This window comes from Anopheles merus, chromosome 2L, assembly GCF_017562075.2.
Source record: "Anopheles merus strain MAF chromosome 2L, AmerM5.1, whole genome shotgun sequence".
NCBI lineage: Eukaryota > Metazoa > Arthropoda > Insecta > Diptera > Culicidae > Anopheles > Anopheles merus.
Genome location: NC_054083.1, coordinates 23911299 through 23924429, shown reverse-complemented (window position 1 = coordinate 23924429; position 13131 = coordinate 23911299). Strand labels below are relative to the sequence as shown.

At 41.5% G+C, this 13131-nt stretch overlaps 2 protein-coding genes and 1 pseudogene across 2 annotated transcripts; all 3 read right to left on the bottom strand.

The window, feature by feature from the left end:
- Window positions 1-2508: 2508 nt before the first annotated feature.
- Window positions 2509-3941, bottom strand: LOC121593357 (annotated as a pseudogene).
- A 3207-nt stretch (window positions 3942-7148) lies between these two features.
- LOC121592606 (brachyurin-like) lies at window positions 7149-8121 on the bottom strand. The gene has a single exon (XM_041914228.1). The coding sequence runs from the start codon at window positions 8105-8107 to the stop codon at window positions 7205-7207; it is 903 nt and encodes a 300-aa protein (XP_041770162.1). The 5' UTR covers window positions 8108-8121; the 3' UTR covers window positions 7149-7204.
- A 3455-nt stretch (window positions 8122-11576) lies between these two features.
- Window positions 11577-12608, bottom strand: LOC121592509 (brachyurin-like). The gene has a single exon (XM_041914008.1). It carries the CDS (start codon window positions 12519-12521, stop codon window positions 11619-11621), a length of 903 nt encoding a protein of 300 aa, XP_041769942.1. The 5' UTR covers window positions 12522-12608; the 3' UTR covers window positions 11577-11618.
- Window positions 12609-13131: the final 523 nt, after the last annotated feature.

The window sequence follows — 13131 nt, the reverse complement described above, 5'->3', positions numbered from 1 at the left end:
TATGTAAATAAACTGCCACCTCTTCCCGAGCCACCTCACAAACAACAAACAGCTCAAAATCTGATGCATCATGATGATTGCATCGGGGATGCAGTTTTACTCGTGCACTTGCAAATATTAGACAAATTTGCACAAGCACTTCACCCGCCCGGTGCCCTGCGGCGGGCAAAAGTTTCCGCCTGTCCGTAATCATCCTCCAGCCAGAGCTATAATTTGGTTCAACAGCTTTATAACGAAACGGTTACGGCTAGGGGTGCAGTTATCGGACGAAACTCTAACGTACAGGGGGGATCTTGGGCATCCAATCACACACACACACACAATGTTTGCAACGCGAAGTGAAACTGAAAATGGGATATTTGCAAACGACGTTGCTTTGCCGGGCTGTAATGTCATAATGATTGCCGCGATTTTCAACAACCACTTGCGGCACCGGACAGGTTGCGTGTAGGACGTTGTGGTTGGTTTCATTTTCGAGGGCTCTCAGTACCCCGGGCAGGAAACATGTTCTGGATGTGTGAAGCGTTTCGTCCTAAATGTGAATTTATTGATGGGGTTTTATTTTGTGTTCATTTTGTTAAAGTGTATTTTTCTATGCTTTACGTTAGGTATGTTCAAGGTCTTTACCATTGCTCGATTTTTATTTATTATTAATTATTTCTTATTTGATTGCAGCTAATTGATTTGCTTTATCCACCATGTACTGAAGTCCTTTAGACAGACCAGTATATAAGATAAATAATTCAAATTATAACAACTTATAAGTAGTAGATATCTATGATTTGAAGTTATTATTTAATGTATTATCAAAACGTTATGATATTATAAAATTTTTGATGATAAACTTCCATTAAAACGTTAAATATTAAATCAAAATGAAAGGTCCAATTTATACAATTTATACAAGGAGGAAATTAAAGAACAAAAACCTAAACACATTAAAAGTGAAAATTAAAGGTAGAAATGCCTTCTCAAATAAAAATACCGTAAAAAAGGCAAAACACTGAGTTAAACAACCTGACATAAAACACAAAACGCAGATTAGGCATTAAGAAACATATAACATAAGAAAAAATGAGTAATTCAGTGTGAATGTATCAAAATAAGCGAACATGAAACTGTTAGAGCCATCACATTGCTTTCGTAACATAAGTTATGGATTATATCATTTTAAATATTTTAGCACAGGGATCTCCAAACTACGGCCTACGGATGATTGGGTAAAGGTTAAATTAAAAAGCTGTCATTTCTGACTAATTAAAAAAATTTATTTTTTTTACTTCTGTAAGACGGAATAAGGAATTTCAATAAAAGGAATTCAATAAAATAAAGCTGCAGAAATTTGATATATTTTGTTATTATTTTCTTATTAAAACGAGATTTGAACTTCCACTCATTCTAAAAGTAGCATCAAAATGGCCCCAAACAACGTTGATTGTGAAGCAATGCGGCCCGCGAACTGAAAAGTTTGGAGACCCCTGCTTTAGCAAATTTAAGTAAGAACTATTTTAACGATTTTACGCTACTTGGTTTAGTTTTTGAAATTCTACTTCTTGATAGCCACTGACATTTATCTTCTTTCAGTTGATAAGCAGAGTAATGCATTTGCTTAGAATAGAGATTAGCTCAAAAAAGTTATCTTTCTAAAAGGCTCCATGTTTAAAGCGATATATTTTGAATAGAATAAAATTCAAACAAAAATCTACTCCGTTTAATGACAAAAAGAATAACATTTACTTTCTACAACTCACATTGTTCCATTAAGATCAGATTCAGTTAAAAGGTATCATGAATTTAAGTGTAAAGGTTTGATAAAACTGTATCATAAAAAATATTCAATTTACCAATAGTCATTTTGCGGTTTTCTTTAATCAAACAAATGTTACAACCATCTAGTCACCTGTACTGCAACATTATAAAAAAAAGAAATAAACCGAACCACAAATCTTCCATCACACTCATTCTTAAACTTAGTCACCTTCGTTCTGTGTAATTTATGATCGGCATAAATGGCACAACGTAAAGGGGATTATATCGTGAGGAAAAGCGAAACTTCACACCTTATGCTCGAAACCTGCGATCGATCGATCTGCTACGCACCGGCGACCGGATGACCGAAGCACGCTTCATTACGGGGCAATATATTTTCGCGAAAAACGAAACGCCTCCTCAAGCTGGCGCGTACGTCCAGCCAACTTGCAATGGCAGGAAGAGCCGCGGTTTTCGATTCGGTACCGATGAGCCACCTACGTTGAGGGGACTATTAATTTATTGATCCATAATCAAGCCCCTTCGTTCCCGCAAGTCCGGGACACCCCGTAAATCTTGCTCGCAAGTGAAGTGGTTTTTGCACTACTATTTGTGCCAAAGTTCTTCCCCTGCTGTGCGAAGGATGTGAACCAGCTCATCATGTGATTCATCATATCACGCCTGGGTGGTACGATGTTTTGTAAGAACAGTGTCAACAACAAACTGTTCGTAGAGACCGCAGACGATATGAATGGTTTAGGTAAGCCGATGCCTTTTTTGCAATGCGAAATCTAGTGATTTTATTGAACTTTGTTTACTAATAATTAACTTTCGGCGGAACGATTGTTTGATGACAAATCTTTTCCCTTTAGCGTAAAAAAAAATTCGCGACACGACCGTTTCCGAAACCGTTTCCATGACACGATTCTTTGTGGATTTTAAAATGGCGATTTAATGAGCGTATACACATTAACACTTGTTTTCACCCAATGAAAATCACTAGAAAAATATTGCGAATGTTCTCCAAAGTGCAAGGATCCCAAAGGTTAAATACCAAAAGGCACAATTTTTTTTTGCACCAGTCAAAACATTACAAGCAAAGATTTACGGCATCTACCCAACAGCGGCTGGCAGAAATTGCACGATAAAGATTAGACGAACTTTAATCGATTTTCCGTTGTCATGGGAAATGATGATTTTGAAAGGAGTTTTCAAGCAGATATCGTTCCATGGAAATAAGGGTAATTACTTCATAAGGAAAAAGCAATGTTTAAATGCTTTGCGCTGCGTTTTTTTCATATTTCGTTCAATCGTTCGGTTCATTTTCAGTTTACGGCTGCGCAACAAAGTCCGAGTTAGCCTCGATCCAGGGCAAAAAGAATGACACGCGAGCATACACCGATGGCATACCAACGGCACAGCCGTTCACTGACACAAAGGACACCACACCGATCTGCATCGTTCCACCGGACTGTACTGCGAGTGCACCACCAGAATCACCGTTACAGGCCGAGCGTCCTCCTGCTCCGCTCAGACACACATTCTGATTCTGAACCATCGTGGTACCCCAGCGAGCAATACAGTCCGTATTGGTCATCACCGGGTTGGTGGTGAACCTAACCACAGCCGAGGTAGCAGAGCTCGCATCTGAAGTGCGTCCAAATCCAGACACGGTACGGGTGAATCCTCCGAACTGGCGAGTATCCGAGCGACCCGGTAGACGGATGGGTTGGATTCGCGTAGTGAACGTCATCGGCGAGTTGAGGCGCACTGTGGCAATATCATTCCGGATACTGGCAAGGTTGTACTGCGAATGAACCCAAATTCCACTCGTGGAGAAGCGGATGCGTTGCTGAGTTGATTCTTGAATGTTACGGTTGTGTGCTCCCATGATGGCGACACCTCCCGAGGCCAGTGTAGATGATCCGGACACGACGCAGTCCAGTACTCATTGCATAATCACTAAGCAACGCGATCTGGTGCGGGAACTGACCGGGTGTCGCTTCCTGTCCATTGGTGATGCGGTTCGTTCGGTTCGTGTTGCGTAGAAACTGATACTCAGCTGGCAAACGCGCCCAATAGTGGTCGATGTCTTCGATCGGACGCACCGTGGACCAATCGATGTCGATCCATTCCGCGCTGGCCACGGCAGCCAGAAAGGCGACTAAAATCACAAACGATTTCATGCTTGCTTGCAGACTGATGAGTGTGCACTTGGAGCCCGAACATGTGAGTTTTATACCAAACTAGGGTTACCGAATTTCTTATCTTTTGCATTCGAAAGCGATAAGCCAACCTAATCACTGACCAATGAGAAAAGTCACTAAAAGTGGATAAGAAAGATCTTACGCACCAAAAAAGTCTAAGCCAATGGTCACTGGGGGGCATTGGGCGTTGGCTGAGTTCCCAAACTCACGCTGTGGTACTCAATAGCCAGGTAAGATAAGGCACACAATGTTCAATTCGCGCATCTGGGCAATAATGTTTTTCCGAGAACTGCTAAAATGATAAAGTGAGTCTGAGTTTGTGTAATAAATCTATGTTTTTTGTCGAATCTCCGCACGGTAATACAACAACATAAATACAACTATGGATTTTATGTTTACTTGCTTATCCGTTTGATCGCAGCGGAAGCAAATCTTAATGCTTTTATAGCTGCGTTTAATCTAATCAAATCAAAAGGAAATGTAAGCTTTGTTTCAAGTAATTGCACTTGTACCGTGAAGATAATCCTCTCATGACGGGTAACCATTCTTAGCGAGTTTTTCGCATAACGAACAAATCTATATGCTCCTCCTGATCCTAATATATCTTACAGTAAGTGTCGCATAGTAAGCAGCACAATTTGTTGTATTATTATTATTTTTAAGTATTAACTAATATAGGTTAAAGTTTAAATGTTTATAATCGATTGTATGGCAATGGTTTGGAGTGTTTTTGTATTTTTTTTTTATGTGAAGTGTATCAAAAACAGGTATAGCATTGAAGTGATAGCGTATTATTTATTGTCGATCTCATAGTACAGTCGTCAACTCGTATGCCTTAACAACATGCTCGCCATGGGCTGAAGCCCCGAATAGACCATGTCCCCATACGTCGGGTTGTTTTGCCAAAGAAGAAGAAGCTACTACAGACGGTGATACACTATCAATGTGGACCGAAAATGGCCGCAAAATACCGCGTATTTTGAATTTTCGCATAAGTCTAGTTTCATAGTTTTCAGTGAACATATTACTATTTTTAGTTTAATTTATAGGTTTATAGGGTTTAGTCAATAAATCAATTGTTTGATATAATTCTGATTGGATATTACGATTTTAGACCTTCTGAACAGAAATATATCATTCGAACATGTGCAAATTTATATAGCTTTTGACTATTGATGCGTAAAATCAGTACAATTTGCTCAAATAATTGTGAAATAAAAAAAAACTGAGTATCTCTCTCCGCGTGTAAGAGGCACAGTGTATCTCGAGGACAACCTTTACTTTCAAAATTGCAAATTTTAAAAATTTTAGTGGGATTGCATATTCTTAATTCCTAACTGAACAACAAAGGTGAAACTTCCCATTGGAATAAACCAAAGATCACTAAATCAATATATTCAGCATAAACTAAACATTACTGATGACTAAACATAAACATTACATCAATTATGTCTTTTTTAGCTTTCCACATGCCTATTTTTTCATATAACGAATGGGTCTGTAGAACGGATTAAACTCCTGATGCAGGTTTGTAATGCGATGATCGTACAACTGTACCTCGAGTACCGTCGCGGTAGGTCAGTTTTTACTTATATGAACCGAGGTGTTATAAAACTTCGTTCGAGCGGACTTTTCGACACTTCATTGTCCAGGCGATCATAGAAACCCAGAAGGGAAGAGAAATCTTACTGGAAACGTTGGAGTTTAGAAGCCTTACCTTGGGAAGGGGGACATAACTAAACTCTTGAAATAAGTTGGAAGGCGAAGTTTTTAAGCAGCGTAACGTCCTATCTTGACAGTCCGAACGATTCTGACTTGCCACGGTCGGAATTGTTTTTATTTATACTCAATAAGTTTCGTACATTTGGTTTTGGAATCTGTTTTTGTCCTAATTAAAGGTTATTGATATGAGGTGCAATTTATACATTGTATCGGAGTGAGGTGTCTGTCATTATGTGCCTATGCTGCGCTTTTAGTATTTTTACGAAGGTTCTGGAAAGTATAAACTGTTCTAGCTAAAGAACGGGTGCGTTCGTCGATCTTTGCCTACACTGCACTTTTAGCAATGAGTTGCTATGCATTTTCTGTTTGTCCACTTTGCTGCAGTAACGCTTGAATTACTTATGTAGCGCGTTTCGGTTGTTTTCGATAAATGTGTTTCTATGGACTATGTTATGGACTATGGACTATGTGTTTCTAATGTTCTATTGTAAATGGTTGTTTCTATGGACGGTATGGTCTTGGTATGTTGCTTTGGTTTGGATTGATTTGCTGATGTAATTTGAATGAATGTGTTGCAATAGTGTGATTTGGTTTTCCGAAGTGTGTTACAATGTCTCTATAGCTGATAGTGCGGTTTACAATTAGTTCTGTTTAGCAGATATGCTACAAGATTACTATTTCGTCATTGTGCAAACGTAGCCTAAATAACTTTATAAAATTTAGCAGAAGTAAAACAAAATATTTTCTTTAAAAAAAAGAAAAGTAACAATGCTCCATTGCTTGTTTTAATAAACTTACTGATACTTTAAGATTTTTCAAAAAAATCAATTGATGAAAAGAAGAAAATAGTAAAATCGTCAAACTGCATTCAAAGCTCTACCGACTTCTTATCCCATAACTATACTTAATTATAAAAAAACTGTAAACATTAGGCAATTGTAACAGACGATCATTGGATTCCAAATACTTGAATTTAATAAATTGCAAGGCATCTGAAAATGTATTTTCTGCCGGATGTACGTATGCGCCAAACATATTTTCCTTTTTAATAATAGCTTAATTTGCTTGGATTTACAAAAGTACTACTCTGCAAACTCTGAAATGTGTATCATTCCTTGTGTCCATATTACAACACACCCAGGTTTGATACGCTATCCTATGTCTCTAATAGTATCATCAACGGCATCTACAAAAGACAAGCTTTTCCAGGCCATCATGTATTTTGTATTATGAACATCCTTTCAAACGTTACAAGGGCGACGCAAAACTAGAGGACGACACGTTTCTAGCAGTTTTAGCCAACCAAAAATGTACATAGACAGAAGCGGCGCGAACATGAACATCGAATCGAACACGACATCGAACATGAAAAATGTATGGAATTTGACGAATTCAATTTGACAACTAACACATCAAACATGAAAGTATCCTTGGTGATATGATTGATACCAAAGGACCGGGATACACATATTTCATATAGCTTGTATTTATTTGCGAATCAAATCATCAATCGACCCATCAAGAAATTATGGCTGCGGAACAAAGTCCGAGTTGGCCACGATCCAGTCCAGGAAGAACGTCACACGAGCATACACCGACGGCATACCGATGGCACAGCCGTTAACCGACACAAAAGACACCACACCGATCTGCATCGTTCCACCGGACTGCACTGTGAGTGCACCACCAGAGTCACCGTTACAGACCGAGCGTCCTCCTGCTCCGCTCAGGCACACGTGCTGGTTAACTACCGTTGAGCCCCAGCGAGCAATACAGTCCGTATTGGTCATCACCGGGTTGCTGGTGAACCTAACCACAGCCGAGGTAGCAGAGCTCGCATCCGATGTGCGTCCAAATCCAGACACGGTACCGGTGAACCCTCCGAACTGGCGAGTGTCCGAGCGACCCGGCAGACGGATGGGTTGGATTCGCGTAGTGAACGTCATCGGCGAGTTCAGGCGAACCGTGGCAATGTCATTGCGAAGGCTGGTTGAGCTGTAGCTCGGATGACGACGAATTCCACTGGTCGCGAAGCGGATGCGCTGCTGAGTTGATTCTTGAATGTTACGGTTGTGCACTCCCATGATGGCAACACCTCCCGAGGCCAGGGTCGAGGCACCGGACACGACGCAGTGAGCAGCGGTCAGGATAAAGTTGCGCGTCAGGACGGAGCCACCGCAAAGACCATTACCGGACGCGAATTCACTGATCAAAGCGATCTGGTGCGGGAACTGACCGGGTGTCGCTTCCTGCCCGTTGGTGATGCGGTTCGTTCGGTTCGTGTTGCGTAGAAACTGATACTCAGCTGGCAAACGCGCCCAGTAATGGTCGAAGTCTTCGATCGGACGCACCGTGGACCAATCGATGTCGATCCATTCCGCGCTGGCCACGGCGGCCAGAAAGGCGACTAAAATCACAAACGATTTCATGCTTGCTTGCAGACTGATGAGTGTGCACTTGGAGCCCGAACATGTGAGTTTTATACCAAACTAGGGTTACCGAATTTCTTATCTTTTGCATTCGAAAGCGATAAACCAACCTAATCACTGACCAATGAGAAAAGTCACTAAAAGTGGATAAGAAAGATATTACGCACCAAAAAAGTCTAAGCCAATGGTCACTGGGGGGCATTGGGCGTTGGCTGAGTTCCCAAACTCACGCTGTGGTACTCAATAGCCAGGTAAGATAAGGCACACAATGTTCAATTCGCGCATCTGGGCAATAATGGTTTTCCAAGAACTGCTAAAATGATAAAGTGAGTCTGAGTTTGTGTAATAAATCTATGTTTTTGTCCAATCTCCGCATTGGTGGATCGATTCTTGGAAATTGTAGCGTATTGTCGGCGTATAGTAATACAACAACATAAATACAACAATGGATTTTATGTTTACTTGCTTATCCGTTTGATCGTAGCGGAAGCAAATCTTAATGCTTTTATAGCTGCGTTTAATCTAATCAAATCAAAAGGAAATGTAAGCTTTGTTTCAAGTAATTGCACTTGTACCGTGAAGATATTCCTCTCATGCCGGGTAACCATTCTTTGCGAGTTTTTCATAACGATCAAATCTATATGCTCCTCGAATGTATCTATCCATGAGAAAAGTGTCCCATAATAAGTTACCCAATTTGCATTATTTATGGGTTTTTTGTTATTTTAACTAATGGCTAATAGAGGTAAAAACTTAAGTAGTAAGTAATAGCTAGTAGCTGTTAGCATTTAAAAAAAATCTGCCTTATATTCATGGAGTAATGTAATTTTTTTGTCCATCAACGATAGTAAATGTACCGTACCGAAAAACTAGATAATGAAAATCTAGTTCTAGTGCTCCAATAACGTTTGCATATTGTATTTCAGGCAAGCCTTTACCACTATCTGAGACAGTAAAGGATTAAGGCGTCTTACTGCACAACAAACTTCATTTCAACAAGTATGTTGACTCGGTAATAACCAAGGCTAACAGAACGCCAAGTAATATTCTAAGGACGAGCAGAATGTATCAGGATCCACTGTGCTGTATTGAGTATGCGTCAGTAGCTTGGTTCCCTATACATGTCTGATGTCTGAAACACTGATAGCATTCCTCCATATAAAACTCGCTGTCAACTTTTAGGTTTGGAAACATTACAGAACCGAAGACTAGTTGCTCAGTGCATGTTAGGTCACAACAATCACATAGGTCACATAGACCTCAATTGTTGTCTCTTGTCAATATGTACGTCCCAAGTAGAAATTTAAGAAACAGACTATTTATATACAGGGTGTTCGAGATAAATTTGACAGTTTCTGAGGGAATAGGAAAAGAATTTTTATCAAATTTATGTTAAATATTAAAAAGAATTTTTTTTCTACAAATTTTAGCTAACCATGTTTGCCCCATTTTTTATTCGAAGTACCCCCCCTCCGCGTCGATGGCCGCCATCACCCGCCTCCGGAACCGCGCGCCAGCCCGGACAACCATGTTCCTGGGGATGGCCGCAAACACGGCCTTTATTCTGGCCACCAGCTCCGCTTTGGTATTGCAGGACGCCCTGTTGAAGTCCCGCTCAACTGTGCCCCACACAAAGTAATCCATAGGATTAAGGTCAGGGGACTGGGTGGCTAAACGTCGGTGCTGGTGTATCGGTCGAAATTGGCAGTGAGGCATTGGCGTGTTTTTAAGGCCGTATGGCATGGTGCAGAATCCTGCTGCCAAACGTACGGCCGCCCATTGGCCACCGTCTCAATCCACGGCTTCACCACGGTACGACGCGTACCTCAGGTCCTCATTTAACGCCACCTTGACGATGCTCGGGGCCACGCCAACGTCTCGCGCCAGGGCCCGGATGCCGACGCCGGAATCGGCCGTCGCCCGCTGCTGCAATCCGGCCAGGAACGCGTCGGTCCGTACACAATCCGACCGCCTGCTATGCTGTTTGCGAACAATAATACTATCCACGTCTTCACCACACTCCTCGAGCTGTACGCGTATTGTTTTTACGGTGTTCAGCGAACACATCGCCGCCTTCCGAATTTCGGCATTCGTATGGCCGGCACAAACCATCATAACACACGTTACGCGCTTGTGCAATTCGGACGGGTTCCACATATTTACGGAGCTAGACATTTTTTACACTTGTTCGCACAACTTTTAGCAATCGAATGACATATTAATCATTTCGATACGTCAACTCAAGACCCTGAGATATATACCCAAAGGCCAGGTGTCAAATTTATCCCGAACACCCTGTACATTGACCTTCGTTCTCGCTTGTATTGTGCTAAGAATCCTTTATTTCTGACGTTTAAAACTTTTAATGATTATTAGAGTCTAACTGACTTGCCATTTGATGTCACCAAATGTTTGCGACATTTTAAAGAATATATCGCACTAGATCATAGGAACGTTTAGTTACAAGTCCCTTAGTTTTAAAGTGATGTATGCCAGGCCACGGAGGCTATAGACTTTATCAAGAAATAAATAAAAAAGGTGTATGTCATTGTAGTGGTATCATATTACTTACTGTCGGTCTCATGATACTGTCGTTAACTCGTATCACTTAACAAATGAGTACGTGGTACGTAGACTATCCAGCTACGGGTAATAGATGAGTCGGTAAAAGCCCAAGCACATTAGTGGTACTGTCAGGCTTTGACAACGAATAGTTTTGCCAAAAAAGAAGAAGAAGGTACTACAGGCGTTCCAGAGATACACTAATAATAGGGGCCGAAAATGACCGCAACATACCGTGTATCTGAAACGTTCGCGTAAGTCAAGTTTCACATTTGCCAGCCAAAAAAACGTTGTAGGTTTTAGCCAATAAATGAAATATTTGATATAATTCTGACTTTATTTAACCGTAAGTCGAGAACCACGTAACTCGGGAACAGACTGTATCAAATCAGTACAATTTTCTCAAATAATTGCCAAAATCATAAATCCGCGTATCAAAGGTACCGTGTATCTTGGGGACTACCTTTACTTCCAATATTGTATGTATTCAAATTTTAGTTTTGGAATTCCATCTATTCTGAAGTCCTAACTGGGAAACAAGGGAGAAAAATCACATGGCAAGAATCATCAAAATAATCTCTTCGGCATAAACCAAACATTACCGATGAGTAAACACAAACATCACACAATTATGTTTTTTAGTATTACGTATAACTATTAACCTTCATATTCAAACATCTAAAAATGGAAATACACAAACAGAGATCTTCGCGGCACAGCGAAATTCGCGACTTGTTTATAACCTTGTTTTATAAAATGCTAAAATATAAAGGTTTTTTTTTTCCTAGACATTGAACATTTTGTATTTTGTACATCCTATCCGACGGTACAAGGACGACACGAAACTGGAGGACAACATGTTTTCAGCCGTTTAAGCTAGCAAAACAAGTAAAAAGTCTAACTCTCTTACGTTGACAAACAATGTATTTATTTTCGTCTCATTAAGACATTACGGCTGCGGAACAAAGTCCGAGTTGGCCACGATCCAGTCCAGGAAGAACGTCACACGAGCATACACCGAGGGCATACCGATGGCACAGCCATTAACGGATCCAAACGACACCACACCGATCTGCATCGTTCCACCGGACTGGACGGTCAGCGGACCACCAGAGTCACCGTTGCAGGACGAGCGTCCTCCCGCTCCGCTCAGGCACACGTGCTGGTTAACTACCGTTGAGCCCCAGCGAGCAATACAGTCCGTATTGGTCATCACCGGATTGGTGGTGAACCTAACCACAGCCGAGGTAGCAGAGCTCGCATCCGATGTGCGTCCAAATCCAGACACGGTACCGGTGAATCCTCCGAACTGGCGAGTATCCGAGCGACCCGGCAGACGGATGGGTTGGATTCGCGTAGTGAACGTCATGGGCGAGTTCAGGCGAACCGTGGCAATGTCATTGCGAAGTGTGCTAGAGCTGTAGCTCGGATGACGACGAATTCCACTGGTCGCAAAGCGGATGCGCTGCTGAGTTGACTCCTGAACGTTACGGTTGTGCGCTCCCATGATGGCAACACCTCCCGAGGCCAGGGTCGAGGCACCGGACACGACGCAGTGAGCGGCGGTCAGGATAAAGTTGCGCGTCAGGACGGAGCCACCGCAAAGACCGTTACCGTTCGCAAATTCACTGATCAAAGCGATCTGGAACGGAAACTGGCCGGGTGTCGCCTCCTGCCCGTTGGTGATGCGGTGCGACGGAAGCTTCTCGCGGTAGACTTGCAGCTCAGCTGGCAAACGCTCCCAGTAGTGATCGAACTCCTCGATCGGACGCACCGTAGACCAATCGATGTCGATCCATTCGGCGCTGGCAACGGCGGCCAGAACAGCGAATAGAAGCACGAACGATCTCATCCTGCCGGTAGAGTGATGTGGTTGCTGTTGGTACGGTTGATAGAGGCTTTGGCTCCCGAGGAGTTCTTCTGCCTCTGTTGGAAGCGTAGAGTGATTTAGAGAAGGAAACCGCAACCTTTTATACCTAATGTTTTGGAGCCAAATTTTTTATCATCATAATTCGACAACGTTATTGATAAGGTGGTGTTAGTGTAGGAGGAGTGGGTTTAACAATTGTTTCTCACAGTATGATATGGTGGCTTGCCATAGATAATCCGAAGGTGATTAGAAATAACCCCTTAACGTGATTGACGATGCTGTCTTACCGTTCTTTATCAAAATACCTAAGCGTCGGGCTATTATTCTGGGAAATGATACATTTTCCAGAAAATACCTATCAGATTAGAGAGTTTACTATAGGCTTATAAACCCATTATATTCACTGCTTCGTTGTTTTTTTTTTTTTTAATATTTCCTCATCATCCATAAAAGTAAGAGTTTTAATGTTTAGTTCGAGATGTGTTGAAAATAAAACAAGCGGAAAATATTAGACAATTTTTCATCAACGATGGAATTATTTGTTGATATATTTAATCAATTATTTTTAACCTTTTCATGTTAATCCTTTAAT

Excerpts from the sequence above, each read along its gene's own strand:
- LOC121592606 (XM_041914228.1), bottom strand. The coding sequence starts at position 8,107 with ATGAAATCGTTTGTGATTTTAGTCGCCTTTCTGGCCGCCGTGGCCAGC.
- LOC121592509 (XM_041914008.1), bottom strand. The coding sequence starts at position 12,521 with ATGAGATCGTTCGTGCTTCTATTCGCTGTTCTGGCCGCCGTTGCCAGC.